This window comes from Mytilus californianus, unplaced genomic scaffold (assembly GCF_021869535.1).
Source record: "Mytilus californianus isolate M0D057914Y unplaced genomic scaffold, xbMytCali1.0.p SCAF_3, whole genome shotgun sequence".
Taxonomy (NCBI): Eukaryota; Metazoa; Mollusca; class Bivalvia; order Mytilida; family Mytilidae; genus Mytilus; species Mytilus californianus.
The window spans coordinates 72,123,349-72,150,276 of NW_026262679.1; the positions used below are offsets into that span (position 1 = coordinate 72,123,349).

At 32.1% G+C, this 26,928-nt stretch overlaps 1 protein-coding gene across 15 annotated transcripts in view; it reads right to left on the reverse strand.

Moving 5' to 3' along the window:
* Positions 1 to 12,031: 12,031 nt before the first annotated feature.
* The window catches only part of LOC127735024 (gamma-adducin-like), a 67,603-nt gene continuing 52,706 nt past the window's right edge, over positions 12,032 to 26,928 (reverse strand). For 5 of the 15 annotated variants that reach the window (XM_052245095.1, XM_052245089.1, XM_052245091.1 and 2 more), the window contains 8 exons: positions 24,096 to 24,291; positions 23,227 to 23,361; positions 21,371 to 21,490; positions 20,423 to 20,491; positions 17,579 to 17,638; positions 17,219 to 17,278; positions 16,083 to 16,195; positions 12,032 to 14,978 (listed from right to left, as the gene is read on the reverse strand). In XM_052245095.1, coding sequence (XP_052101055.1) covers positions 14,859 to 14,978; positions 16,083 to 16,195; positions 17,219 to 17,278; positions 17,579 to 17,638; positions 20,423 to 20,491; positions 21,371 to 21,490; positions 23,227 to 23,361; positions 24,096 to 24,291 — 873 coding nt within the window. In that variant the 3' untranslated portion in view covers positions 12,032 to 14,858. Of the gene's footprint in view, positions 14,979 to 16,082; positions 16,196 to 17,218; positions 17,279 to 17,578; positions 17,639 to 18,024; positions 18,091 to 20,422; positions 20,492 to 21,370; positions 21,491 to 23,226; positions 23,362 to 24,095; positions 24,292 to 26,928 lie in introns of all 15 variants that reach the window. The other 10 variants (XM_052245096.1, XM_052245092.1, XM_052245099.1 and 7 more) reach the window with 9 other exon arrangements.

A 26,928-nucleotide genomic window follows, 5' to 3' on the forward strand; every position in this document is an offset into this window, starting at 1 on the left:
TTTCGAATTCGCATAACTCTTTGTTAAATTACTGATCGGCGTTGCATTTCAAACTAGTTCGAGACATTGTAGATATAAATCTTTGATATAGATTTTGTAAAAATCTGGCATGAATTGTATATGTGAGATGCGCACGAGACCGGACGGACGCAAATTCAAAGAAATTTTTTTTGGATATATACAATGCGAATAAATCAAGAAATTACAATCTTCTCACAAAAAATAATTATATGTTGATATAATTTGTCATTGATTAGATTGATTGATTGTTGGTGTTTTAACGCCACTTTTAAGCGCCACATTTGGGAGGGGGGGTAGGAGGGGTCCTGATCCCGAAATCCCGGGCTTAAAAACATGGAATCCCGAGGTCCCGAATTTAAAAAAATTTAAATCCCGACATCCCAAAATTCGAAAAAAGAATTCCCGGATCCCGAAAGGATCAATCCCGAAATCCCGAGCTTAAAAACACCCGATCCCGGAGTCCCGATAAAGGTCCTTCCCCCTCCCCCCCTTTTGTTGGGCTATTTCGTGGCGGTCAGTTTTATAGGTGGAGGAAGCCTGAGAAAACCACCGACCTTCGATAGGAAAACTGACAATCCTAGTCAATTAAGATTGGAGTCGAGTGCACCCGCACGAGCGGGGTTCGAACTCACAACCTCAGTGTTGACTGGCTAGTGATTACAGTAGTAGAACTACTTAGACCACTTGGCCACCGAGGACCCGGGGCATTTATAAGAGAGTCAAAACCTAATCATCAGTTATCGTGACATGCCACACTTTTTATCGGTTCAAAGATACATCGACTAAATATTAAATCTACGTCAAAAGATAACAAAATTCTGCCTCAAAGATAACTGCATGCGGAAAAGAAAATCAACACGAAAAAGAACTACAAAATTCTTTAAAGTTGGTATGTGTTGCCTTTCCGCCAATCAAGCGACATTTATAAGTAAGAGCAAAGACTGGTCGTAGAGTTGGAAATACAGAGTGAGCTGCACCTTGTATCCGTCTCAGCGTGTTTGTCAATATCAAGCAGGATATTTTTTAGTCGAGATTGCTTTGACATCTGATGGCTTTAAAAGGATTTGTTGGGCCGTAAGACCGATCGCGGACTCAATATATTCATGTCATTTTAATATGTTGTAGTCCTGTATATAAGTGTAATATTATATTTTCCTTCAAAAATGTACCATGATGTAGTATATAAAAATGTTTACGTATACAGTGATTATTTAATTGCAATACTCATAGAAGAAGACCCTAAATAATACTGATTGAATAACAACGAGATGAAGAACAACGATCAAGAGCTGTTGTTTTCTAATCTATGTTGAAGTCTTTTCGTTAATCACAAAGTGATTAAAATTGTTATAGAGTTGTCTCTCTTTGCTTGTTGTTATTGTAATTTACAGATACCAAGATTAAAATACTACATGCTGTCTGTATACTATACTCAGTTGTGTAGAGGTTCCATCCTCTGTTATGCATTGATAACCTTTACCACTTATACAAAAAAAAATCATTCAAATTAAACATACATTTTATTACACCAACTTGTATTTACAACGTCATGACTAGAATATACATTTTTACTTTGTGGGCATAACCTTGGCTACAGAGTATTCTATAATATTTTGTTGAGGCGCCAGAGTGACTACCGATTACCTATACACAATGGCTATCAGCTGACCTATGTTGACATAGTGTCATAAAACCCCTGGTAGTTAAACACGGTTACACCACCACCTACCATGGGGAGTGACCGGGGATAACACTCGTATTACCAATGCTCCAGTTATTAGTGTCCACCTGTTGGCAGGTGTAGGCCTCCCCTCTAAAAGATGAGGTGGAGGAGGTCCCAGAGTTACCCATCTGTAGACCCCACATAATGACAGTTCCCTTGCCCTAATGTTCTCATGTAAAATAGCTTTTCCCCCATTTTCTATTACAAAGTTTTTGACCACCGAATTAAATAATACGCATTTAAGGGTGCAAAATGCCAGTATCTGCGCTGTACCATTGAAGATAAGATTGTAATAACATTTTTGAATAAAGCCTGGTAAAGTAGGATAGAAATTTTACATTTTTAAATAAACCCTTCCCTGTCAGTTCTAAATCTGTCAAATCATTAGCTCCACAGTGAATAATCATGAAATTAGGAGAAGGTAAACAATTCCTTTTTCGCATCCAGTAGAGAGTCCAAATCTTTTAACTGTAAACCAGGTTGACCAATCCAGTATATTGTGACTCCTTTGGACTCCAGTCCAAGGTTGGTCCTACCATATTTCTTTGCCTCTACATTGGCCCAATGAACAAGGGAACTTCCAACAATCCTAAAATCTTAAGACCTGTGAAAACTTGTAGCTTTTTAGCCTTTTTGTAACTAGAAAAATTGCAACCTAATATAGCGAGAATAAGCATGCGATTTCCATCTGCCTAATTTCATAATAACCTCCTCTGAGATCCCTTGCCTGGCCAGTTCAGTGGCACCCTAATTCTAAAACTATGTGACCTAAAATGACCATTACTGACATGAAGGAAATTTAAAGCCTTTTCCAGTATCCTGCTGAATTGGTATCTAGTTAAAGGCAAACCATTATAATGTATAAAAAAAATCTTGATTGTTACAGCTAGGTCGTACCTTTAGGTCAGTTTTTGACCACCTTACTCTCAGCTCCAGGACTTTTTTCTTAACTAAAATATCAGCAATTGTTAAGTTGGAGCCATTTATAACAGACTTATTTTTTGAAGTAGTTATTTCCCCTACCCTAAGCAAACCAAAAAAGGCAACTGAAAAAACTGCTGAAAATAAAGCAGCTTCATATTTATTCTTACATACTTTATCTAAACAACTTATCATATCTGATAACAATGGCACTGTAATTGGTGCTCTAATGTCATTGCGTTTTCCTCCTTGAATTCTTTTTATTCCGTCTAATGCTTTGCATTGAAACCATTTGTCTTACTAAAGTCATAACTCTACTTGATTTGCTAGTTTTCGTATTAATGATTTGAACAACCGCCTGATTATCAACATGAAAAATTACTTTTTTGTTAACAAAATATGATTCCCAGGACATAAGTGCTGCTACAACTGGAAACAACTCTAACAGTGTCATATCCCTGGTTATTCCAGTTTCAACCCAATGTTTTGGCCATATGCCTTGGGCCCACTGACCTGCGAAATAGATTCAATACCCACCTTTGGACCTCCGTGCACTATCCGTGAACAACTCCATTTTTTCGTTTGAAACCCATACATTGTCGGTTATTACAGTGACACCATTGTATTGTTTTAAAAAGTCTAACCAAACTTCTAAATCTGCTTTCATCAGCTTGTTTACTCGAATTTTGTAATATGATTTCCTTACCCCCATTGTTGAATTTATGAGTCTGCGGCAGAAGGTACGGCCTGGAGCAACCACCTTGCAAGCAAAATTCAAGAGCCCAAGAAGAGATTGCATGTCCTTAAGAGTAATAAAATAAACTATTTCCTGCAGCACCTGCTTCGTTGTCGACAACAAATTAACAAGTGCCAGATACAGGAATTCCTAAATTTAAATTCCATGGGCGCCATCTATGGCGATGCCATATTTGGCAATGAGCTAAACAGTGCAACAACCACACAAATATTTGATTGAATTAAACCAGATTATTGAAAATATAAAATTTTGCTAATCTCTATTACCTAAATATCTATCCTGACAATATAGATCTGTCATTATTTGGAGAGAACTGGTAAGAAATAAAGTCAGTTTCGATCAAGTTCAGAAAAACATTTATATCAAGTAAAAGATAATATGGATAATGAAGAATGGAAAATAAATTTAATTAACAGGGCAGTTTAAAAAAACACATATAAAGCAATATCAAGAATAGAATTTGAAGTGATTTCTACATTTCTTGAACATAAATGGACCAAAAACAGCTGTGACATAAATTTGATTTGATTTGATTTTTGGTGTTTTAACACCACTTTTAAGCACCGCTTTTGGGCTATTTCGTGGCGGCCAGTTTTTATTGGTGGAGGAAGCCGGAGTGCCCGGAGAAAACCACCGACCTTCGATAGGAAAACTGTGACATAAAAACAATCTAGCTGTTTGTCAAGAACTGATAGAAAATTTACAATATAATAGAGTGATACATGTAAAGTCTTATTTTTGTTAAAATTTTGTACTCCTGAGGCGTTCTTGCGTTCTAACTCTCGTTTCATTCCTGTGTCAATCTCAGAGAAGTGGTTTGGGTTGCTAGAGTTTTTGTTTTTTTTCACGCCGCGTACGTGTTTTCTTGTGCTTGTTCAATCGATCAAAATTTCGACCGATAATTGATTATTCGTAAAGCGGGTAGAAAAGATAACCAATTAGTTGTTTTTTTAAAGAGACAACAAAGAACGCAAATGAGAATAACAATGTACAGAAAAGGTTTGTTGTTTAAAATTTATGAATATGCAATTACATTGTCAAATCTAATCGTTGATATACATTCCCATGGCTATTCGTACATGATTCATATTTTTTTGTTTAATGTCCAGTGGCAAATGTTTTGTTGATATTCAATACAAGTTCATTCTGAAAGCAAATTTCATCTGTTTTATCGAAGTTTCAACCTCATCAAAGTCTTTATATATAGAACCAATTATCATCGATTGAACAATTTTATAAACAAACTTTTAAATTCACTAATTTTCTTTTATGTAACCAATTAACAATTCGACAACTTTCAGTTTTGGAATGGTATCATCTGTTTCTGTTTCTTGAGATGGGGTTCAATTACCACGTCAACAATAATTCTATGAAGATTTTTTATTACAGCAGTAATTTACCTTTGCCGGACTATTGGGGTGTCGGACTAATGGGGCGACCCCAGCAGAAGCAAAGCTGTGGACTTACTTTTGATGATTATTACTTAAATTAAATCTTCCTAGACATGCATGAAATATTTGTCACTGGATGTTAAGCAAACAACAATCAATCAATATTGTAATAGAATAGTTTTATGTAAAGGTATAGATAGTGTTACACCATTGATAGAAACATTAACGCTGAAAAAGGCCATTTTTTTGTGCCAAAATATTTGTCAAATTGAAAACGATTTTATTTCATCTTCTTTGTATCTGAGACTACTATAACACAGAGATTGGTCACTATATTACTACCTTATATCAGTACCATTGCACAAATCTTAAGACTTTTATAATGTTTTATAAATACTTATTTATGCAGTATCGCCTATTCTAGAAGAGAAGATGGTTCAGTACATATTGCTGGTTGGTCTTTTTTATAGACTTCAGTTCTCTATATACATGTAAATATATAGATCAGGATTTGTACTAAACTTAATTATATGAATAAGGGACGTTTCTTCAACCTGTTGTAGTCCTTTTGCAAAACTGAATATTTGGCAGATGGTAACCATAGGGACTGATAGTCCCCTAGCAGTTGAACTGACCTAATCAAACGGAAGAATTAGTCCACCACACTGAAGATTACCTCTGGAAGCTTCAAACTGTACTGCTAGATACCTATTTCAATCAAGCAGTCAGCAGTGTTGACATATGAATATTGTCAGATGAAACAATATAATAATGTCATGGATATTGGGAGAATTCCTATTTTGATAATACTAGGAGGCATTAAATTTGATGCTCATTACTCCATATTGCTGATTTATGATGACAACAAACTCTATCAAATCTTAGAGGATATCCACAGCATAATATGTTTGCCCAATGTACTGACCGTTCTCCATTACATCTAGTTTTACTTACGAACAGTGTGTCAAAAAGACGAGTAAAGAAAATTTCTAGGTTCTCTCCCTCTATCTACAAGTATTTTCAAGCTAAATTGTTTCTAGTAAATGCACAGCATTTATGTCTTTTAAGTTGCAAAAACGTATCAATTGTTGAAAACTATGTTTCATATGGGAATTTTTATCTTGTGACCTTGTGTTTCTGTCTCTTTGAAGAACAAACCACATCTCCATTTATTCATACCTGGAACTATTATACTAATATTAACTAGTATAATAGTCCCAGTTCATACCAGGCAAAAGGTTCATGTTGATTCAAAATTTAATAGTGCCATATTGATTGGCAGGTAGAGGTCATTTTACAAGATTCCACAGAGTCGGCCAGCTAAAAATGTATGTAACAATATATATAGTGACCCATAAATTTTCTACAAGATCAATATCAGGTTTGGAACTGCATCCCTGCATGCAATTGATCATGGTAACATAACTGATCATTCTCTTCCATAGAAGCCATGGGGAGCTTGACGAAAATTTTCATTGTACAATCGAGTGTTGTAAAATTTTAAACTATTGGCATATAGGAAGTGGCTGCACGGCTGATGTAAAAATTGCTTCAAATACAAAGGACAACTCAACATTATCAAGCTCCAGACTAAATATAAAATCATTCCCCCCCATAGAACCCAAGAAAACCTTTCTTTGGGTCAGACGGAATGGAATGGAGTGGTTACTAGACCTGCTTTCCCTGATGGCAACATAGGTAAAAATGGGTCAAAGACTGGCAAAATTGCAAAACTTATCATTTTGAAGTTGCTTTTTAAAACGTTTTATTTGAATGCAAGGAAAGGTGAAATTTTCTTATTCAAACAAATTAGAACAAGAGTGCACATGCTGAAATGTCTTGCCTGTTTGACTTGTCAATGAATTTATGTTGAAAGTCTGTAATATGAAGTATCACATAAACTTAACATTGACCAATGAACCATGAAAATGAGGTCAAGGTCATATGAACCCTGCCAGACAGACAGGTACACCTCACAATTATTCCATACTATAAATATAATTGACCTATTGCTTATAATATCTGTGAAATAGACCAATCACAAAAACTAAACATTGTTCAATGAACCATGAAATTGAGGTCAAGGTCAGATGAAATATGTCACTCCGACATGTACCCCTTACAATTCTTCCATACACCAAATATAGTTGATGTATTGCTTATAGTATCTGAGAAATAGACCAAACCACAAAAAAAAATAAACATTGTTCAATGAACCATGAAATTGAGATCAAAGGTCAGACGAAATCTGTCAGTTAGACATGTACCCCTTACTATCATTCTGTACACCAAATATAGTTGACCTATTGCTTATAGTATCTTAGAAGTAGACCAATCCACAATTAAATGCTCCGCTGGGGCGCAGCTTGATACGACCGCAGAGGTCGAACCCTGAACAGTTGGGGCAAGTATGGACACAACATTCAAGCTTGATACAGCACTGAATTTGGATTGTAATTAAATATTTGACACAGCATAGGTTTCTCACACAGAATGAAAGTGGTCTAAGAACTTAAAAAATTTTTAATTTACCTATTCAAACCATATCATTATTATTTGCTTTTATATATAAATCAGAAATAACCAATTTAAAATGGAAAATTTTAAAGAAAAAAAAGAAAAAGAAATCCCCCCCAATTTTTTGAACCCCCTTATGATTCATCAACCCAAAACTCAATCCCAGCTTTCCCTTTGTGGTATGGTACCTTGCAGTACAATTTCAGAGAGATCCATACACTTGAACACAAGTTATTGTCTGGAAATTAGAAAAATGCTTGTTTTTTGGCCCCAAATTCCTAAACGTTAAGGGCAATTACCCCCAAACTCAAACCCAGCTTTCCCTTTGTGATATGGAACCTTGCAGTACAATTTCATAAAGATCCATACACTTACACACAAGTTATTGTCCTGAAACTAGAAAAATGCTTGTTTTTTTGCCCTTTTATGGCCCCTAATTACTAAAATTTTGAGGGAATTACCCCCAAAATCAATCCCAGCCTTCCCTTTGTGGTATAGTACCTTGCAGTACAACTTCAGAGAGATCCATACATTTGAACACAAGTTATTGTCTGGAAACTAGAAAAATGCTTATTTTTGGCCCCTTTTTCCTAAACTTTTTGGGCAATTACCCCCAAACTCAATTCCAGCTTTCCCTTTGTGATATGGAACCTTGTAGTACAATTTCATAAAGATCTATACACTTACACACAAGTTATTGTCATGAAACTAGAAAAATGCTTGTTTTTTGCCCCTTTTTGGCCCCTAAATCCTAAAATTTGGAGGCAATTACCCCCAAAATCAATCCCAGCATTCCCTTTGTGATATGGAACCTTGTGATACAATGTCAGAGAGATCCATACACTTACACACAAGTTATTGTCATGAAACTAGAAAAATGCTTGTTTTTTGCCCCTTTTTTGCCCCTAATTCCTAAAATTTGGAGGCAATTACCCCCAAAATCAATCCCAGCATTCCATTTGTGATATGGAACCTTGTGGTACAATGTCAGAGAGATCCAAACACTTACACACAAGTTATGTCTGGAAGTTACAAAAATGCTTATTTTTGGCCCCTAATTCCTGAACTATGGGTACCATAACCCCCAAAATCAATTCCCACCTTCATTTTGTAGTATTGAACCTTATGGTAAAATTTCATTGAGATCCATTCACTTAAACTAAAGTTATTAGTGCGAAAACTAATGTGTCTTCGGACGACGACGACACCAACGTCATACCAATATACGACCACAAAAATTTGTTTGCGGTCGTATAAAAACTCAAACATTATTCAATGAACCATGAAATTGAGGTCAAGGTCAGATGAAATCTGTCAGTCAGACATGTACCCCTTACAATTATTCAATACACCAAATATAGTTGACCTATTACTTCAAGTACCTGAGATACGAACTTGACCATTTATCTTGAACCTTGGTGACTGATCCATGGAATAAGGTCGAGGTCAATTGAACCCGACCTGACGGATATGTAGACCTTGCAAGGAACCCATATACCTAATACATTATCCTATTACTCATAATAAGTGAGTATTTCACTTAACAAATAAACTGTAATTTTTTTCAAGCAGTCATTGAACCATGAAAATGAGGCAAAGGACAATGGACATATGACAGATGGAAACTTCGTAACATAAGGTAGCTGCTTACAATGTATGAAGCTTCCAGGTCTTCTACCTTCTGAAATATAAAGCCTTAAACAAATAGTTTAAAACAATTCATCTAAATGTGATAAAATATAGAAAAAATCATCCTATTTTTTAATAGAATGCTCCGCAGGGCGCAGCTTGATACGACCACAGAGGTCGAACCCTGAACAGTTGGGGCAAGTATGGACACAACATTCAAGCTTTATACAGCTCTGAATTTGGATTGTGATTAAATATTTGACACAGCATAGGTTTCTGACACAGAATAAATGTGGTCTAAGAACTTAAAAATTTTAAATTGGACATTCACCTATTATGGTCCAATATCAAAAATCTAAATACATGGTTAGATTCAGCATATCAAAGAACCCCAAGATTTCAATTTTTGATGAAATCAAACAAAGTTTAATTTTGGACCCTTTTGACCTCAATGTGGACAAAGTTGATAACGGGGCCCAAAAATCAAAAATCTAAATACATTGTTAGATTCAGCATATCAAAGAACCCCATATATTCAATTTTTGTTGAAATCAAACAAAGTTTAATTTTGGACCCCGATTTGGACCAACTTGAAAACTGGGCCCATAATAAAAAATCTAAATATATGTTTAGATTCAGCATATCAAAGAACCCTAAGAATTCAATTTTTGTTAAAATCAAACTTAGTTTAATTTTGGACCCTTTGGACCTTAATGTAGACCAATTTGAAAACGGAACCAAAAATTAAGAATCTAAATACACGGTTAGATTCGGCATATCAAAGAACCCCATTAATTCAATTTTTGATGAAATCAAACAAAGTTTAATTATGGACCCTTTGGACCTCAATGTGGACCAATTTAAAAATGGGGCCCAAAATCCAAAATCTTAATACACGGTTAGATTCAGCATATTAAAGAACCCCAAGAATTCAAGAATAAAACCCCATTGAAATTGGTCAAGAAATAAGCAATTTATACATAGTATCTTCTTTTGCACAATACTGTGCAATTGAATATTTCTTGCTATTGCGCAATACTGCACAATTGACAATTTCTTGCTATTGCGCAATATTGTGCTATTGGATATTTCTTGCTATTGCGAAATACTGTGCAATTAAAGATTTCTTACTATTGCGCAATACTGTGCAATTGAAGATTTCTTGCTATTGTGCAATACTGTGCAATTGAAAATTTCTTGCTATTGCACAATACTTATTATATAATAATTTACACATCCTGTTTGGTGTGTATCTCCTACCATATCATTATTATTTGCTTTTAAATATAAATCAGAAATAACCAACTTAAAATGGAAAATTTTAAAAGAAAAAAAAAAAGGAAAAAAAGAAAAAAAAGGAAACCCCCCCCCCCCCCCCAAATTTTTTGAACCCCTTATGATTCATCACCCCCAAACTCAATCCCAACCTTCCCTTTGTGGTATGGTACCTTGCAGTACAATTTCAGAGAGATCCATACACTTGAACACAAGTTATTGTCTGGAAACTAGAAAAATGTGTTTTTTGGCCCCTTTTTGGCCCCCAATTCCTAAACGTTTCGGGCAATTACCCCCAAACTCAATTCCAGCTTTCCCTTTGTGATATGGAACCTTGTAGTACAATTTCAGAAATATCCAAACACTTACACACAAGTTATTGTCATGAAACTAGAAAAATGCTTGTTTTTTGCCCCTTTTTTTGCCCCCAATTCCTAAAATTTTGAGGCAATTACCCCCAAAATCAATCCCAGCATTCCCTGTGTGATATGGAACCTTGTGGTACAATTTCAGAGAGATCCATACACTTGAACACAAGTTATTGTCTGGAAACTAGAAAAAATGCTTATTTTTGGCCCCTTTTTGCTTAACGTTTCGGGCAATTACCCCCAAACTCAATTCCAGCTTTCTTTTTGTGATATGGAACCTTGTAGTACAATTTCAGAAAGATCCATACATTTTCAGACAAGTTATTGTCATGAAACTAGAAAAATGCTTGTTTTTTGCCCCTTTTTTGCCCCCAATTCCTAATATTTTGAGGCAATTGCCCCCAAAATCAATCCCAGCATTCCCTTTGTGATATGGAACCTTGTGGTACAATGTCAGAGAGATCCATACACTAACACACAAGTTATGTCTGGAAGTTACAAAAATGCTTATTTTTGGCCCCTAATTCCTTAACTGTTGGTACCATAACCCCCAAAATCAATCCCAACCTTCCTTTTGTGGTATTGAACCTTATGGTAAAATTTCATAGAGATCCATTCACTTAAACTAAAGTTAGAGTGCGAAAACCAATGTGTCTTCGGACGACGATGACAACGACGAAGACGCCAACGTCGTATAAAAACATTCTAGAAGTTTGAAGGCTATTGATTTGATGATGATGATGGATGGCTGTTTAATGTCCAGTGGCAAATTTGAATGCTGCTTTTTTAGCAAATACCAATTTTTTAGTCTTTGGTTTGACCTGGCCAGAGATGCTATTGGTGATCTCTTTTTGATTTGATTTTTTTATTCTTGGTGTTTTTACGCCACTATTAAGCACCGCTTTTGGGTTATTTCGTGGCGGCCAGTTTTTAATGGTGGAGGAAGCCGGAATGCCCGGAGAAAACCATGACCTTCGATAGGAAAACTGACAATCCTAGTCAATTAAGATTGGAGTCGAGTGCACCTGCACGAGCGGGGTTCGAACTCACAACCTCAGTGTTGACTGGCTAGTGATTACAGTAGTAACTACTTAGACCTCTCGGCCAACGAGGCCCCCGATCTCTTTTTGAGGCGATCAAACTGCAATGAGACAACTGAGGACGTCTCTGGGTTTGAATAGGTTCCCCACACTATGAATATAAAATAAGGAAATGTGGTATGATTACCAATGAGACAACTATCCACCAGAGACCAAATGAAGTAGATGTTAGCAACTATAGGTCACTGTACAGCCTTTAATAAGGAGCCAAGCCAATACTGCACAGCAAGCTTTAAAAGGCCATATTAGTGCACCTGCCCCAAAATCGATACTCTGCACTAGTAAGATAATTCTAATCCAAATGGCTAGTGATTACTGAACAAATACAGTGAAGTATGGATTCCTTTATTGAACACTGCATGAAGATGACTATTGCAAGCATTCAGACATACATGAAAAATAAGCATAGTCTTAGTATAGCAACTAAAAAGTAACATGGCATAATATTCAATATAAATTTTGTGAAACTTGCTAATTTTTTGTTTTATTTCAGCAAAAATAATATTAAATCAATTGTTTACAGGTAATGACTAGGTTTTCACTTTTTATCTTTGATAAAGACAATTGCAACAAACATACATATAGAAAATGACATTTATTTGCTTACAGGTTTATCTTTTTCATATTTTCAGATCTTGTAGGAAAAAATTTGTAGATTCTCTAAATTATGACTCTTTCCCTTAAACAGTGCATACACAATCAATTTTAAAAAGGCAGTTTATAGATGGATAAAAATGAAAATAAACTTTAAAAAAATGCATAGCTGTATTAAAATTTGTTACATATAATTTATACAGACAGGATGTAGATAAAAGGACATATAATGTTTACAATATATATATTTTACTACACAACATTCATATTTTGGTTTATGAAAACTATTTCTGTCAAAATGAAATTGTTTGTACAGAATTTAGGAAAGTAATTGGTTAATTCCTTTTTAATTTAATTCTTAACAATACATTCAAAATAATTTTCCCTTCGTAGATAATTGCAACTTGTCCAACATTGAAACATACATTGTTTTATATTGACTATTTCATTTCCTATTTTCAATCTATTTTAAATTAATTATAATAATAATATGCATTAAGAATGCACTGATTGAATGAAATGAATGCAAATCTATTAATATACCTTGTACATGTATTAAACGATGTAAATATTGCATTATATGTGCAACATGAATAGCATTAATATATAAATGCCTTGGGACTACTAAAAACTTATGAATAAAACAAACCTAATGACATAAAATTATCTTTATTCAACTTCTGTAATTTTCATAATTATTGAAAAAGTTATATGACTGAAATCTTTCAATTTGACAAAAGATATCCAAAACTTGAAAGAAGAGACATATTCTCTGAAGAGACAGCTTTATTGATTATTTTCAGTTATGAAGTATGAATGGATTAGCAAGTGTTAAACTCATTTTCTGGCTGTAAAGTTACATCTAATGCCCTAATTCCTTCAAAAATTAGAAAGCATGCCCCTGTCCTGTGTTTACAAAGAATGCCATGTAGTGAAAACTGTCAACCTATTTGCTACATAAACAATATTTGTGTCAAATTATATAAAAAAAAATTGCACTATCGAAATTATTAGTAAATTTTTGTATGTAGTTATATTATGCCAAGGTTCTAAAAACTAAGTATTTGTACAATATAGATACAAAGAGAATGTATTACATACAACTTTTTTTCTCTATTTCTAAACCTACAAGTTGGTTTCAAATTCTACTGAGCAATTCAGTTCCGGATTTCGAGCAGTATTGAGAAAAAAAATCAATGTACACAAAATTGTAAACATGCATTTTTTCTCCAATTTAGTGAAATTAAACCATCATATATGTTAGCATTTTATGCTTCTGCATCTTAATTTCTGTATAAAATGCATAATTCTCCTATAAGGCGAAAACAGAATGAATGATTCCTTTTGAATAATAAAAAGGGAAAATTGCTCACAACAGGTTTCTATCAATTTTGAATAATTTGATTGTCTCCAACACTGCTCATTTTTTATTTCTGATATATTTCCTTAACAATCCCATACAATGTATTTACACCTGCTTGTATTAACTCTTTGTATCATTTATAGCAAAACTAAATACCCAGAGTGTCATATTAAACATATTTTATCATGACATTTCCATGAAACGAAAACTGAAAATAAGACATGAAAACATGAGACAATTGCACACACAAGCAGTTCAACAAATGATAAAATAACAATAATAAAAATTTAATCATTTAATAAAACTAACTTTAAACAATAAAAATACAACCTGCTCTTATGAAAAGTACTGCTGTAAATAAATCATGCCCTTTGTACTACTTTGAAATCCCTCAGAAAAAGTCTTGTGAAAAGATTTTTGAAATCAAATACAATGCTGTATAGCTAGCATACATCTTGCTAAATTAAATCATTAATAAGTTTTATTTACTTTATCAAATAAAAAAGAAATTTATTTGTGTCATGAATAAGGTTTTGGTCTGAAAATTTACTCTTAGCAAAGTTTCAGCTTAACAAATTTCCAGGGTCAGACGAATAAATATATGAAATTTAATGCAAATCAAATCAGCAGATATCAATAAACCGTGAGCACTAATTCACGTAACACCTTCATTCATGACGATGGCACAGGGATGATCAAGATATAATGCAAAAAGTGAAACATAAAAAATTCTAAAAACAAAAATATCAAAATTATTCATCCATGCTGGTTTCTAGGCTTAATGTACATGTTACTTTGATATAAATTACAAACTATTTTCAACAGGCAGTTTCTAAAGAGTAAATGAACTTTGTTTATACAAAGAAAGGCTAAGTAAGAATACATAATCAAAATTGAATATTAAATTTCTTAAAACTTTTTACACCATGGCAAGCAAATGTTACAAGCATTTATCTGGTCCGCGTGTTTTGTTATCTGTAAGGCCAAGCTTAATAAATTTATTCTTTTTTTTTTGTCAATCGAACAACATCGAAAGAAAAAAAAAATTAAAGTTTTCAGTTTTTAAAACTGCTTATATTTCCACTTTGGAACCAACACACGACCATATTTTTTCATGCCCTACAAATACAAATTCTCCCAACATGCAACACTAACGAAACACAAGGACGAAACATCACATGGCTTGCAAATAGTTCTATTTATAATGTGCTTTCTTTGCTCTCCTTGTTTTTCTTATTTTTTGAGAATGATGGCATTCTGAACTTTTTCTTCTTCTTTTTGTCTTTTGTTGGGGATGGAAGTTCTTTCACAGGAGATCCCTAAAAAATAAAAATAAAAACATCAAGTTTTGATATTTCCTCAAAAAGTAAATTTTGTTTCCATAAATTACTTACAACCTTTACTAAATTCTTTTATAGATACTATGATTTGGTTTGGAAGTCAGGCTGTACCCATATCCTTATTTTTAAGGTGATGTTTACCAAGTCCAAAAATTTAGATATGATCAGGGTAAACTTATCATTCCTTTAAATAAATCTATTCTAAAAGGTTACTGATTTAACACAGTAATAAGATCTTTCAATTTTGCTTTAACAGTATAAATATTAATTTTGTTATCAATAAATCAAAACCCAACTAACTATATTACTGCTGTACTCATATGTACATCTACGGTCCTACAGTCTGTTGATAAATTGTACCTATATTTTGGCATTGCACAAGGTTAAGTTTTACTCTGACTGTTACTGGCATCTTTACACTTAATCCATTGGATGTAGGATGTGAACTGATCTATATTTTAGTCTTAGATACATGATTTTCTTATTAGTTGTTTTTGGCTTTGAACAAGCTTTCAGTAACTGTGAGTACTCTGAGATCTGCATTTTGTGTCTATTTGTGATTTTGTTAGTTGTGTTTTGTGATTTGTATCCATTGGATTTAAGCCCTTTTCAACTGATATTTATAGTTTGTTCTTATGCTTGTGTTGTTATATCACTGTCCCAAGTTAGGGAAGGTTTGGTGCCAACAAACATGTTTAACCTTGTATGTCCCAGGTCAGAAGTCTGTAATTCAGTAGTCTTTTGTTGCTGTTGATCATATTTGTGTTTTGATATTTTTTTTTTAACATAAATCAGAGAGTTAGTTCTCTTGTTTGAATAGTTTTACATTTGCCATTTCAGGGCCTTTTATAGCTTGCTATGCGATATGGGTTTTGCTGATTGTTGAAGGTCGTACAAAAACCTGACCTTCTACGTCATTGTCATTTGGTTTTTAATTTAGAGTTGTATTATTGGCAATCATACCACATCTTCTAATTTTTTATAGACATTTTGCAGACCTGTCATCCCTGATATTTGAATAAAAAATTCAACTGATAATGCTATTTGAAAGTTTAAATTTTCAGAGATTGAATATAGACATACCTCTTTACTACTCCTCTCTTCTAGAGTATCACCACCACTGGCACTGTCTGTTGATTTGAGGGTATCAGACTTGGCTGGGGAAGATGGCTTCTCATCTCCATTTAGAACACGATCTAAAATAAAAAATAACAAATTAATCCAATGAACGAAATCATACATTTACTAAAACAAACTTTTTTTTTAGACTGTTACAGATTTATGTATCTATGTAGCAAACAAATATTTATTTCATGAAAATAAAACATTTTCAGACAAAAAAGGGCAACTTTTCTACCAGCATTCAAATATTCAACCTTAAATTTTAATTCTTTACGTGAATTTTACTTAATGCTTTTCATTCAGAACTGATTTATAACAAGTAAGCTCTATACGTAATATGCCTTAATAATAAATGGAACATTTCTTAAATCTGATAAATATTAAAACTAACACATAGACCATAAGAATTTTACATATTATATAAATGCATCTTTGTATTTAAGCTTTTCAACCAAAAAAAATTAATAGAAATAGAAATTAAAAATAAATATAATACCTGTATAATAAATTAACAAAGCAAAAATTAAAAATAATAATTTACACGAAAAAAAAAAAATGAGGTCACTGGTTTCACCAAAACTCTGAAATAAAAAATTTCTGAAAACATAAAACTGTACATAAAAGTGAAAAAGAACAGCAGGAAAGATGAGCTGAGTTTTAATCAGAAAAGAAAAAAATATATTTCCATACCACATCGTTTCAATGTCAGGACTATACACATTTTCACAATTTTGTTTATTCACAGGTAGAGTTAAATAGTCAACAGCATATTAACTGTGAATGAAAATTAGATATATGGATAAATTAGATATGCTTTAATTCTTTCCCATTAAAATATTACTTAAATAAGCAATCTTCTACAACATTTTATTCTCATAAAAAACCTATGCAGGTTCAATTCAGAAGCTAGCAGTCAATTTATAAAAAAATGTTAAATCCCTGAAAAATAGATGTAAGCTATCAAAGGTATAACAGGTTAATTGGTACATGTATATATATATTAAATGATGCTAGACCACATAGTGTGGTAAGCTAGGAGTAAAATCTTGGGTATAGGTGTCCCACTACCACTAACATGACTAATGTGTGTATCTTACCACGCCCATATCGTTCTGATTTGGATCTCTCAAAACTCTTCTCTTTTAATTCTTGTATTACTAACAATTTAAATATTTATGCTTTAAAAATTACAAATGAAATAGCTTGTATATAAATCATGTTTTCTTTTATTTATTCTTTCTAAAATATAAACTGGAATTTTTTCCCCAACTGTTATCATAAAAATTTCATGCCTTTTTCAAAGATTATTCAATATGAAATTCACTTAATTATCAATATGTATCTCTGTTTGTTGTAAAACAATTACTTGCTAAATAATTCAGTTAAAGGTCAATATTTACTAAACATTATTTTGAAAAGCAATATTAAAAATATTTAAATTTTGATGGATTGCTTACATGCAGGACTACGTGGGGGTTCTCTATTTGAAGAACTCCTCCTGACTGCTGGTGGTTTCTCTGAAAATTTCACAAACAGTTTTTTTAAGATTCTTTATACCTTATTTTGTTCAAAATACAAATGTGCAATCTGGCCATTTAACTTAACTGTATTCACTAGGTATATAATGTGATTTTATTTCGTGACTTATAAACTGCAATCAAAAACACCAAGTGTGCAAATCCAAACAAAAACTCCACAATCTAATTCTTTGTTTTACAGTATAAAGGTCCTAAAAGTTCACTTGACCTCCCCCTCCACACCAATGAGTTATTTGTAACTTTTATCATATAAGGAAAAACATGTAAATCATGCATTACAAAAATTTATAGATCTATAAAACAAAGAATTTCTATCCTTGCCTAAGATGTCACCACTATAACCTTTGTTTACATCAAACAATTACCTATGTATTTTTGAGATTCTATATACACATCATCTATCAATGTTTCCTTGGATGAACTGACTAGTTCTGAGTTTAAGAAAGAAAAGAATATAATAAAAAGATTGCAATACTGAATACACAAAAAACACAAAATTTGAGCAGTGCTTAATATTTTTAATAAAAAGTGCTTTTGCAATTCTGAAACATTAGTCCTTGATATCAATTGGTCAGCTCTGCTGATAGCATTAAAATTGTAATGAGACTTTAGATAGCTGCACTTGTATAAAATTGATAGGCCTCAATTTTCTGCATCGTTATTCATCTCACAACATGTGAAATATTGGAAAAATCAAACATATAAATAAAAAATGTGTCCCTTGAACGCCATGCTTTGCCCCCAATATTATATTCCATGCTCAGTAAACCATGAAATCGGGGTCAAAATTGTTATATGGCATTGAATTTTAAAATTCATCTCACAATAAATGTGTTTATACTAAGTTTCAAGTTGAGGAAACCACAACTTCATGGTAAAACTACCTTAGGCAAAATCGTGATAATGATAATGCATGTATTTCACAGAATAACATTTCTATATTCAGTGAAATCAGGGTCTATTTGGTATAGTTTACCAGGTTCACATCATAGTAAACATGTGTACTTGATTTAAATTGATGTAACCATGGTTACATAGTTAACTACCTTAACAAAAAACTTTAACTCATATGGTATGGACAAATGGAAAGAGAACATTATGCTCCCTATTATTGTAGTTTGGTATGAAAACTTTCAACTAAAGACTACTGGATTTTTCATGGTATTACTATTCATAAATATGAGAGTTTTCTACATGTAGGTATTTAACATGAAGAAACTCATACCACATCAATACCTTATGAAATATCAGAGAATATTTTAAACTTACTACAGTGGGTTCTTTATCATTTGTTGGACTTCAATTTTTGTGGATTTCATTTTATATGTGGGGTTTTTACAAAACCATTAAATCAAGTATCCAAGAATGTTCAATTTTCTCACTATCCACAAAAAAAAAAAAAAAAAATACCCACCAAAATAAATACATCCACAATACCTAAGTATAGTATTAAATCAAATGATTTCTGAAGTTAACAGGATTTTTTTTCAATTGTAGGAATCAACATGCAGGATTTAAATATTAAACAAACCCTACACAACAGAATGCATGGGAGAACAACTTACAGCCCCAATGAATTATCAATGTAAAAAAATAGATATTAAACAGTGCCATTCTATTAACTGATTAATGAATCTGTGTCTGTGCTAACCTAAACTAACTTCCTTAAATCTGTTAACTCTACACACTAAGACTGTTTGTTAACAACACCAAGACCATGTGGATACCTTCACACCATGATGACTAAGCCAGATCAGTAATCATGCAAGTTTGAAGATCAACAATTTTACTTATCCTTCAATACTAAATGGTATTTTACATTTTTGTATTGCGATTGATCATATCTGGGGTTTTAAGATCAGTCAGAAATCACAAAGGCATTTTAAAATCTTAAACAGTAGGCTGTTTTAATGAATCATATTTTTACAATCTCCTTATTACCTGCCTTGAAAGTCTATGATGATAAGAAAAGTTGAATGTTGAAAGCCATACAGTGACCTATAATTACTAACATCTAGGTCATTTGGTCTCTGGTTGACAAGTGTCTCATTGGCAATCATACTGCATCTCCTTATTTTTATATTGTTCCTTGTCAAATTTATTTTTCTGGTTCTAAAATTTTCTATTTTTCTATGTCAAAATGTCTGTACAGTAATTCCTGAATGTGTTTGCTGTTGCAGAATACATTATCTAAAAGCATTAGAATTGATAAGAAGCTGCTATAAAATATATAGAAAATGTTATAATTTGAAATATTTACTCCTGAGTAAATGTCAAAGAATACAAAATAATACAACCGCTTATAAGTCTTTTATGGATATACCTGGAGTTTATATGTGTCTTGTAACAAAATTCTTTAAACTCTATTTGATAGAGAAAAAAAACCTTCATTTTGATTAAAGAACAACCTTATTGCAAATTTTTGTTATTCATTTCTTCTCTTTTGACATTACTTAAACAGTAAAAATAAATATCTCTGAAACTTCTAGCTCAATTCTGAAAATCTGGCTTCATCTCCAAAACAAGTTAGTTAATTAATGTACAAGACCAGAAGATTTCAATAAAATAGATTATCAGAAAACTTTCCGAGACACTTTAATTACAAATAGTCCAATCATGTGTAAAACTCAGCAAAAAGTGAGCTTTTGATATATTTATCCTAAAAAAAATTTAAATTAAAAAAAAAGTGAATTTCTAGGCTAACCATTATAATATTACTGATCTGGCTGATGAGTGATAACATGTTTTAACAACAATACACACCGTTATACTTATCATCAAATATATCATCTATGTTTGTTTCTTTAGAAGGTCTCTTTTTCCGAGACATAACTAAGAAAATGCAAAAATAAAATGTTAAAAAAAAGCAAATCTATAACAACTTCAAACATAAAACCTGAAATTAAAGACAGAATAAAAGAAAAGACTAAAAAATGCATGCTATGAGCTAGACACATAAAAACCTTGATCATGTCAGTTGAAACCTGCCAATTTCTGCTGACAAAGTGTAATAAGCTATTTTTCATCCATATTTTTACTTGAATAGTGATATGGAACAGCCCTGGAAGGGTCTGTACTGTAGTGCAATATAATGATCTTTAGCACAGTTAGTCAAAAACAAAATGGCATTTTCAGAATTAATGTAATCAATTTTGATTTCTGGTATTTGCTTTAAATTCAATCACTGGTATCTTATCTCTGCTTTTTTAATATGTTTTTGCTACAAGAATTAGAAAGTATCAAGAAATTTCTTAAACCTGGGTTCTCAATGGGCTTATTCACTCTTAAGGTCTACTGGACTTGTTAACAAAGGTATGCAAGCTTATGCACTGATAAGTGTCACGATAGAACACTTTGAAAACAATATCTTGCACATGAAAAAAAATGCAAGGTGAAGACTTCCAACTGACATAAACAAAGATTTCTATGAACACAACTTAAGCATCTACAGCAAAAAGAAATAATGCATTCTATTTAATATAAATTATGACAAATTCAGCTAATTTTACAATAAAATTTTGTACTACTTCATGTGTACTAGTGACAAAAAATAACTCAAATTTAATCATAACTGCACAGAAAAATAATTTTTCAAATCAAATATATCACATAGCTTTTAAATAAAAGGAAATGTAATTTGACCTCAAGAGTTCCCACTTATGATAGATAAAATATATTGCTGGTATACCTGTACAAAATACCTGAACCTACCTTTGTTTTCTGTAGGTGATACAGGTGATACAGGAGGGTAGTTAGATTGAAACACATCATCAATGGTTGTTTCTTCACTACGGGAGGTGTTAGATGACTGACGTTTGGTTTCTACAGGAACTACACAAACATGCAGTAACAATGAAAATAAAACATGCGCATACACAGTTGAACTTAATGCTTCTCCGTAATTGCCTTGTGTGACAAATGTACAAGATTAAGATTGACTGTTATAATTTTGAAGTAGTTTCATGAGGAAATCATTTTGCGGTGAGGGGCAATAGGCTTTTAGTATTAACCACACCAAAATAAAAGTTAGTTTGAAAAAATACATCATCAAACATTAAGTATTTCTTGATAAATTTCCAAATGAAAATGACATAAAAACTAATATCTTTTCTGAAAAAAAAAAAGGTATCTAATCTTAAAATGTGTTATTCATACCTGATTTCAGGCTAACAAACAGATATAAGTGTACAAAAATTTTTATATGTTCAAAATATTTTTTTTATTTTTTTGTGTGCATATATGCATGAAGAAATACATTAATTTATTATATACTTAGTAGTAAATACAGATAAATTGTATGTGTAATACAATCATTGGCAAGCGTGCTGTATCAGCCACCCGTGATGATATCGATATCAGCACGGTTGCAAAGGCTTTATCACACCTTTAATCTGTATGACGTCGCGTCATCGATTGCAGTCACTGTTGTTAAGTCTTTATCAAACCCCTAATCTGTATGACGTCATGTCAAACCTGGAATCTGTATGACGTCATTTCAAACCTCATCTGTATGACGTCATGTCACATAAAAAATTCTACGTGAGGTACATATGTATATAATAAAGTGTATATGATATGGCTTTTTCAATATCACACACCGTATCAACCCACAACCAATATAATCCCTCGAGCAGAGCTCTTAGGATTATATTGGTGTCTCGGGTTGATACGGATGTGATATTGGAAAAGCCATATGATATTCTCTATTTATCAGAGGTTGAAAAAAGGGAATCAGATGATTGTAAATACACAGTCTTCTTTTTCTTGCAAATTTGTTTTCACAGAAAAGTATCTTAAAAAGTCACACTAAAAAAATACACAGTACTATTTAATTGAAAAGCAGTTTGGAAATGAATTCTTATACTCTTTTTCCTTATTCACATGTGAATTAATTCAAGAAAAAGCTTATTAATCAGCAGCACTATATTAATAATAGAAGTTGTATTAATAAAGAACCTTTTCCAAAATATACTTTATGTACACTAAGACTGCAGTAACTTTTTTTAAGGATCTATGCTAACAAGCAACATTTAAACAACATCAAAACATGTGAAAGTTTTTCCCTATCCAAACAAACAGCAATTTCTAGTTTGTGCATATTCAAATATATCTATTATCCTGTCATTTTGACATTAAAATTGTTTCACAGGGTATTGGGTTTACATCTGGACTGAAACTGGATATTAACATGCAAGTTCAAAAGACATTTTGTTAAAACCAAAATTAAGGGAAAACTTTCAAGCTTCACTTTACTAGGTTAGTGTAATTAAAAAAATATTATATCCAGACCAGTTTTAGATGTCCAGTATTATACCAGTAGACAAAACCCATATTTGCATGGAAATGACTCTACTAGGCTTCTGTTAAAAAAAAATCCTAGTTGTCAAAAAATAAAGCAGATTGGCTCGTCTACATTTCAAACATGCACAGAGACTCACAAAACTTGTTAAGATGCAACCAAAGTAACCATATGTTAGGTCAGTTCATAACTTTCTGTTTGTTTGAAGAGGAACAATCTCTTATAAGATAAAAACAGGTAATATAATACAACAAAAGCTATAAATTACCTTCTGGTTTTGGTTTCTCTACTTCTGGTTTAGGTTCTGGTGTATCATCTACTTGTTGTTGTTGTATGATGTGCATACGTTCCATTGTAGATATCAGTTTACCATCAGGTCCTGGTGACAAATCTTCTTCTACTGCTAATTCAAAGTAAAATATAGACAATCTAATTAACATGTCAGTGTTCAGATTTAAAGAGAATATACTCTTAAAAAAAATAGTTGGAGTGTAAAGCTTTCTTTGGTACTGCTTGCAAAGATTATTTTATCTAAAATATGTGGACTAGATTCTTTTCCTTTCGTCAACAGAGACTCGTCTCCAGTATAACAAAATTACAATGCACTAAAAATCTGTTATCATGCATTGTACAATTGTTTTGATCTCACCTCTGACTTTATTCAACCACCTTTGTACTTTTTTTTTTCATCTTTTCTAAAAGTTACATATTATGTAGAAAATTTTGACAATATGCTTTTACTCTAGTCATGACTAATTTTCCAGAAGAACAACTACATGTCACACTTGGAACAATACAATGAAGTATGTAAGTGGTGACTGTTTTGTGAAATTCTTTATGTGCCTGTCTCAAGCCTGTATTTTAAGGTGTTGTCAGTGGTTGTTGTCTACCATATTTATTTTTGTTTATTATTTGTAGAATAACTCAGATTGTTGGTTTTCTATTTTGAATAATTTTTCATTTTGTCATGTCCATGCCTTTTATAGCTTACTATTTGATATGAGTTTTGCTCCTTGTTGAAGACTGTATGGAGACCTATAGTTGCTAACATCCTTGTTCTCTGGTGTTGTCTCATTAGCAATGATACCACATCTTCTTACTTATCAACTGCAGTTTTTAAACCCCTGAAAAACAAACCTGGTTCTCCTTTGCCTCTATTCTCGACCTCAATCTTGTACTTTTCTATCTCCTCCTCATTGATACTGTCAAAGGGATTGGCAGCATACTGTGTTTTATACACCTGTACATTATGTTGTTGGTCTCTCTGGATGATACCTTTAGATGCAGCACCATATACTATAACATTATCCCCAACCATACTCAAGTCTCCATCCTGTAATTCAATATATCTTCAATTAATTCAGATTTATTTTACTTTCAATTGAGTTTTCAAATCCTTGTCTGAGTTTGGTCTTGCAGGGGTCCATAGGAAAACACCTTATCACTATTTATTCAAATCAGGATAAGTTCTAAAATTATACCACTTTTTCATCTAGTTGAAGCTATCTGGGGCCTTGTTTCAACAATGTATTATGCATAAAACTTTTCAAAGAGAAATGTTTAAACCATCGTAAACACTTCAAACAAAGCATTTTTATTACTTTAATTTGTGTTTTAAAAAAGTGGATCATACTATATCAAAGTTTCAAAATGTTTGCTTTCTAAAGTTTTTCCCTCCTTAGCTCGTTACTGATGACCTTTGTTTTTGCAAGACTTGACCCAAACAGGAAGTTGTATAATTGACTGTTTTTTCCGGATTGGACTAAATAGCGATAAGGTGTATAGAAAATTTGAATATCTGAAACTACTAAATAAAGTTCTACACTCAGGTAAAATTATCTTTGTTAAAAAAAATATTTATCATAATAAAGCTGCAGTATGAATCTTTTTTGAGATTCAAGTTGGTCAACCAAAGCCAAAAATATACTTTGAAAAGTTGTATTCAACAAAATGCCAACAAAAATAGGTCATCTGAAGATGTATTCTCATTGTAAACAAATGTATAGGTAATTTAAGAAGTGAAAAACAGGGGAGTCTATTGAAGGAAATACCATGTGTACAAGAGGTGAACATACTGTAACCAAAGCAAAGGATCATTTTTTAAATTTTTTTTCATTTGATTTTTCCAATAATTCATGTAAAATTAAGACTTTGCAAGCACTGCATTGCAAAGACATGATTAAGTAAATGTGTATGAGTTCATTGCATTTTAAGGCTTTGACATCTGAGAAATCAATTCTTTCTTAAACACACTGTCACAAGGATCATGTATATCCACAAAGTGCCAATGAATATTAAATAAAAAATCTCTGCACAGATATCAATCCATTCATTTAAAATTAAAGTTAAAAGTATTAATTGATTGGTGCTTTAAAATGATTACTTTTCCCTAATTATTTTTCATATAAAAGCATGTGAAACAACAGAGTAAAATTAAAATATACTTAAAAGTTATGGATGATAAAAATAAATTGTCAATAAAAATGCTAAATATTACATGTAAAATATTAATGAATTCATGTGATGAAAAACACACATATTACTTAAAATGTAATGAATGTTAAATGTTGAGTGAAATATGATTTATAAAATGAAATGTTAAATATGTGAAATATGACAACTAAGTAATAAATATGTATATGTGTCATTATATACTGTCTGTCTGCATGGAAACCTATTGTTAAAGTCATTCTTTTCAATTGGGTCGTACACTTTGAAACTGTCAGGCTCAATGTATGAAAAATTGGTTTTTGAGTTTAAGTCAATTTTAACAGTAAAAACGGAAATTTATTTGTACATCATCGGTAAATCTTTGATCAATTGTACAATAGAACCCAAGGTTCACTGCAGACAGACAGTGCACACTGTAGATGTGGTCTTTTTTATCAGACAATTTGAGGTAATTTTGAACTTCTTATATTATTAAATGCAAAAATCTTTTTTGGAAATTTTCCCCCCTTTATTTTGTTTCACCTGTCAAATAAAATAATGTCGATATTTAGATACACTTAAACTTTCATTTACAGTTTCAGTGACATCCAACACATAAAGCAGAATGCATACACACATGACCATCATCAAAACAGTTTACTACATATACAGGTATATAATGTCTGTATGAAATAAGCAACAAAACTTACTTAATGGTTGATTCAATCCTACTTGCAGAGTGATTTATCTTTTTCACATAGTATAATGCAAATTACCTTTCAAACTTAAATAACATGCAACCAGGCCTATGTGCATAAAAAATGCAAAATAAAACCAAATTTCAATCAAGCACTTAATGTGTAGCATTTATTGGAATTTGCCCCCATCAATATCATGGCTTTTTCTTTTAAAAATAATACAACCCAAGGAAGGCATAACATTTGCAATAGATATGAATATAAATGTACATAAAATCGTGTTGAATTCTTAAGACAGTAAAAGAAGTGATTACCATTTCCCTTCCTTGGTTGAGGATATTTTTAAATGAAAGTCCTCGTTGATTTTTTTCTAATCCTTTTTACCTATGATTTAGTATGTAATCAGTTGATTTAATAAGCTGGTCACCAGCACATAAACATCATAGAAGTACAGATATGTTAATACAAATATGCAAATGAGAGAATGTCCCAGTCTAAGAAACAAAATGTGCCCTCTTTATATTTAAAATTTTACCCCTTTTATAAATTTGTGCATTAATGCATTACTTTTTGTTGTAATAAACCACATCTTGTATACAAATCTGCAGTTTATAAAAAAATGGTATCTATTAATAATTCAATACAAATAAAGTCATATATATATAAATATTTATATAGTTACAAATGTATACATGTTTATTATCAAAAGCATATTTATTTAACGTGAGGTCATGCCAGGGTTAGATTTTTATACTAGAGGGCAGAAAAAGTTACTGTACCTTGAAAATAATTAATGTCAACAAGACCGCCTATTAAATTTTCAACAATTATGTATACTTCAA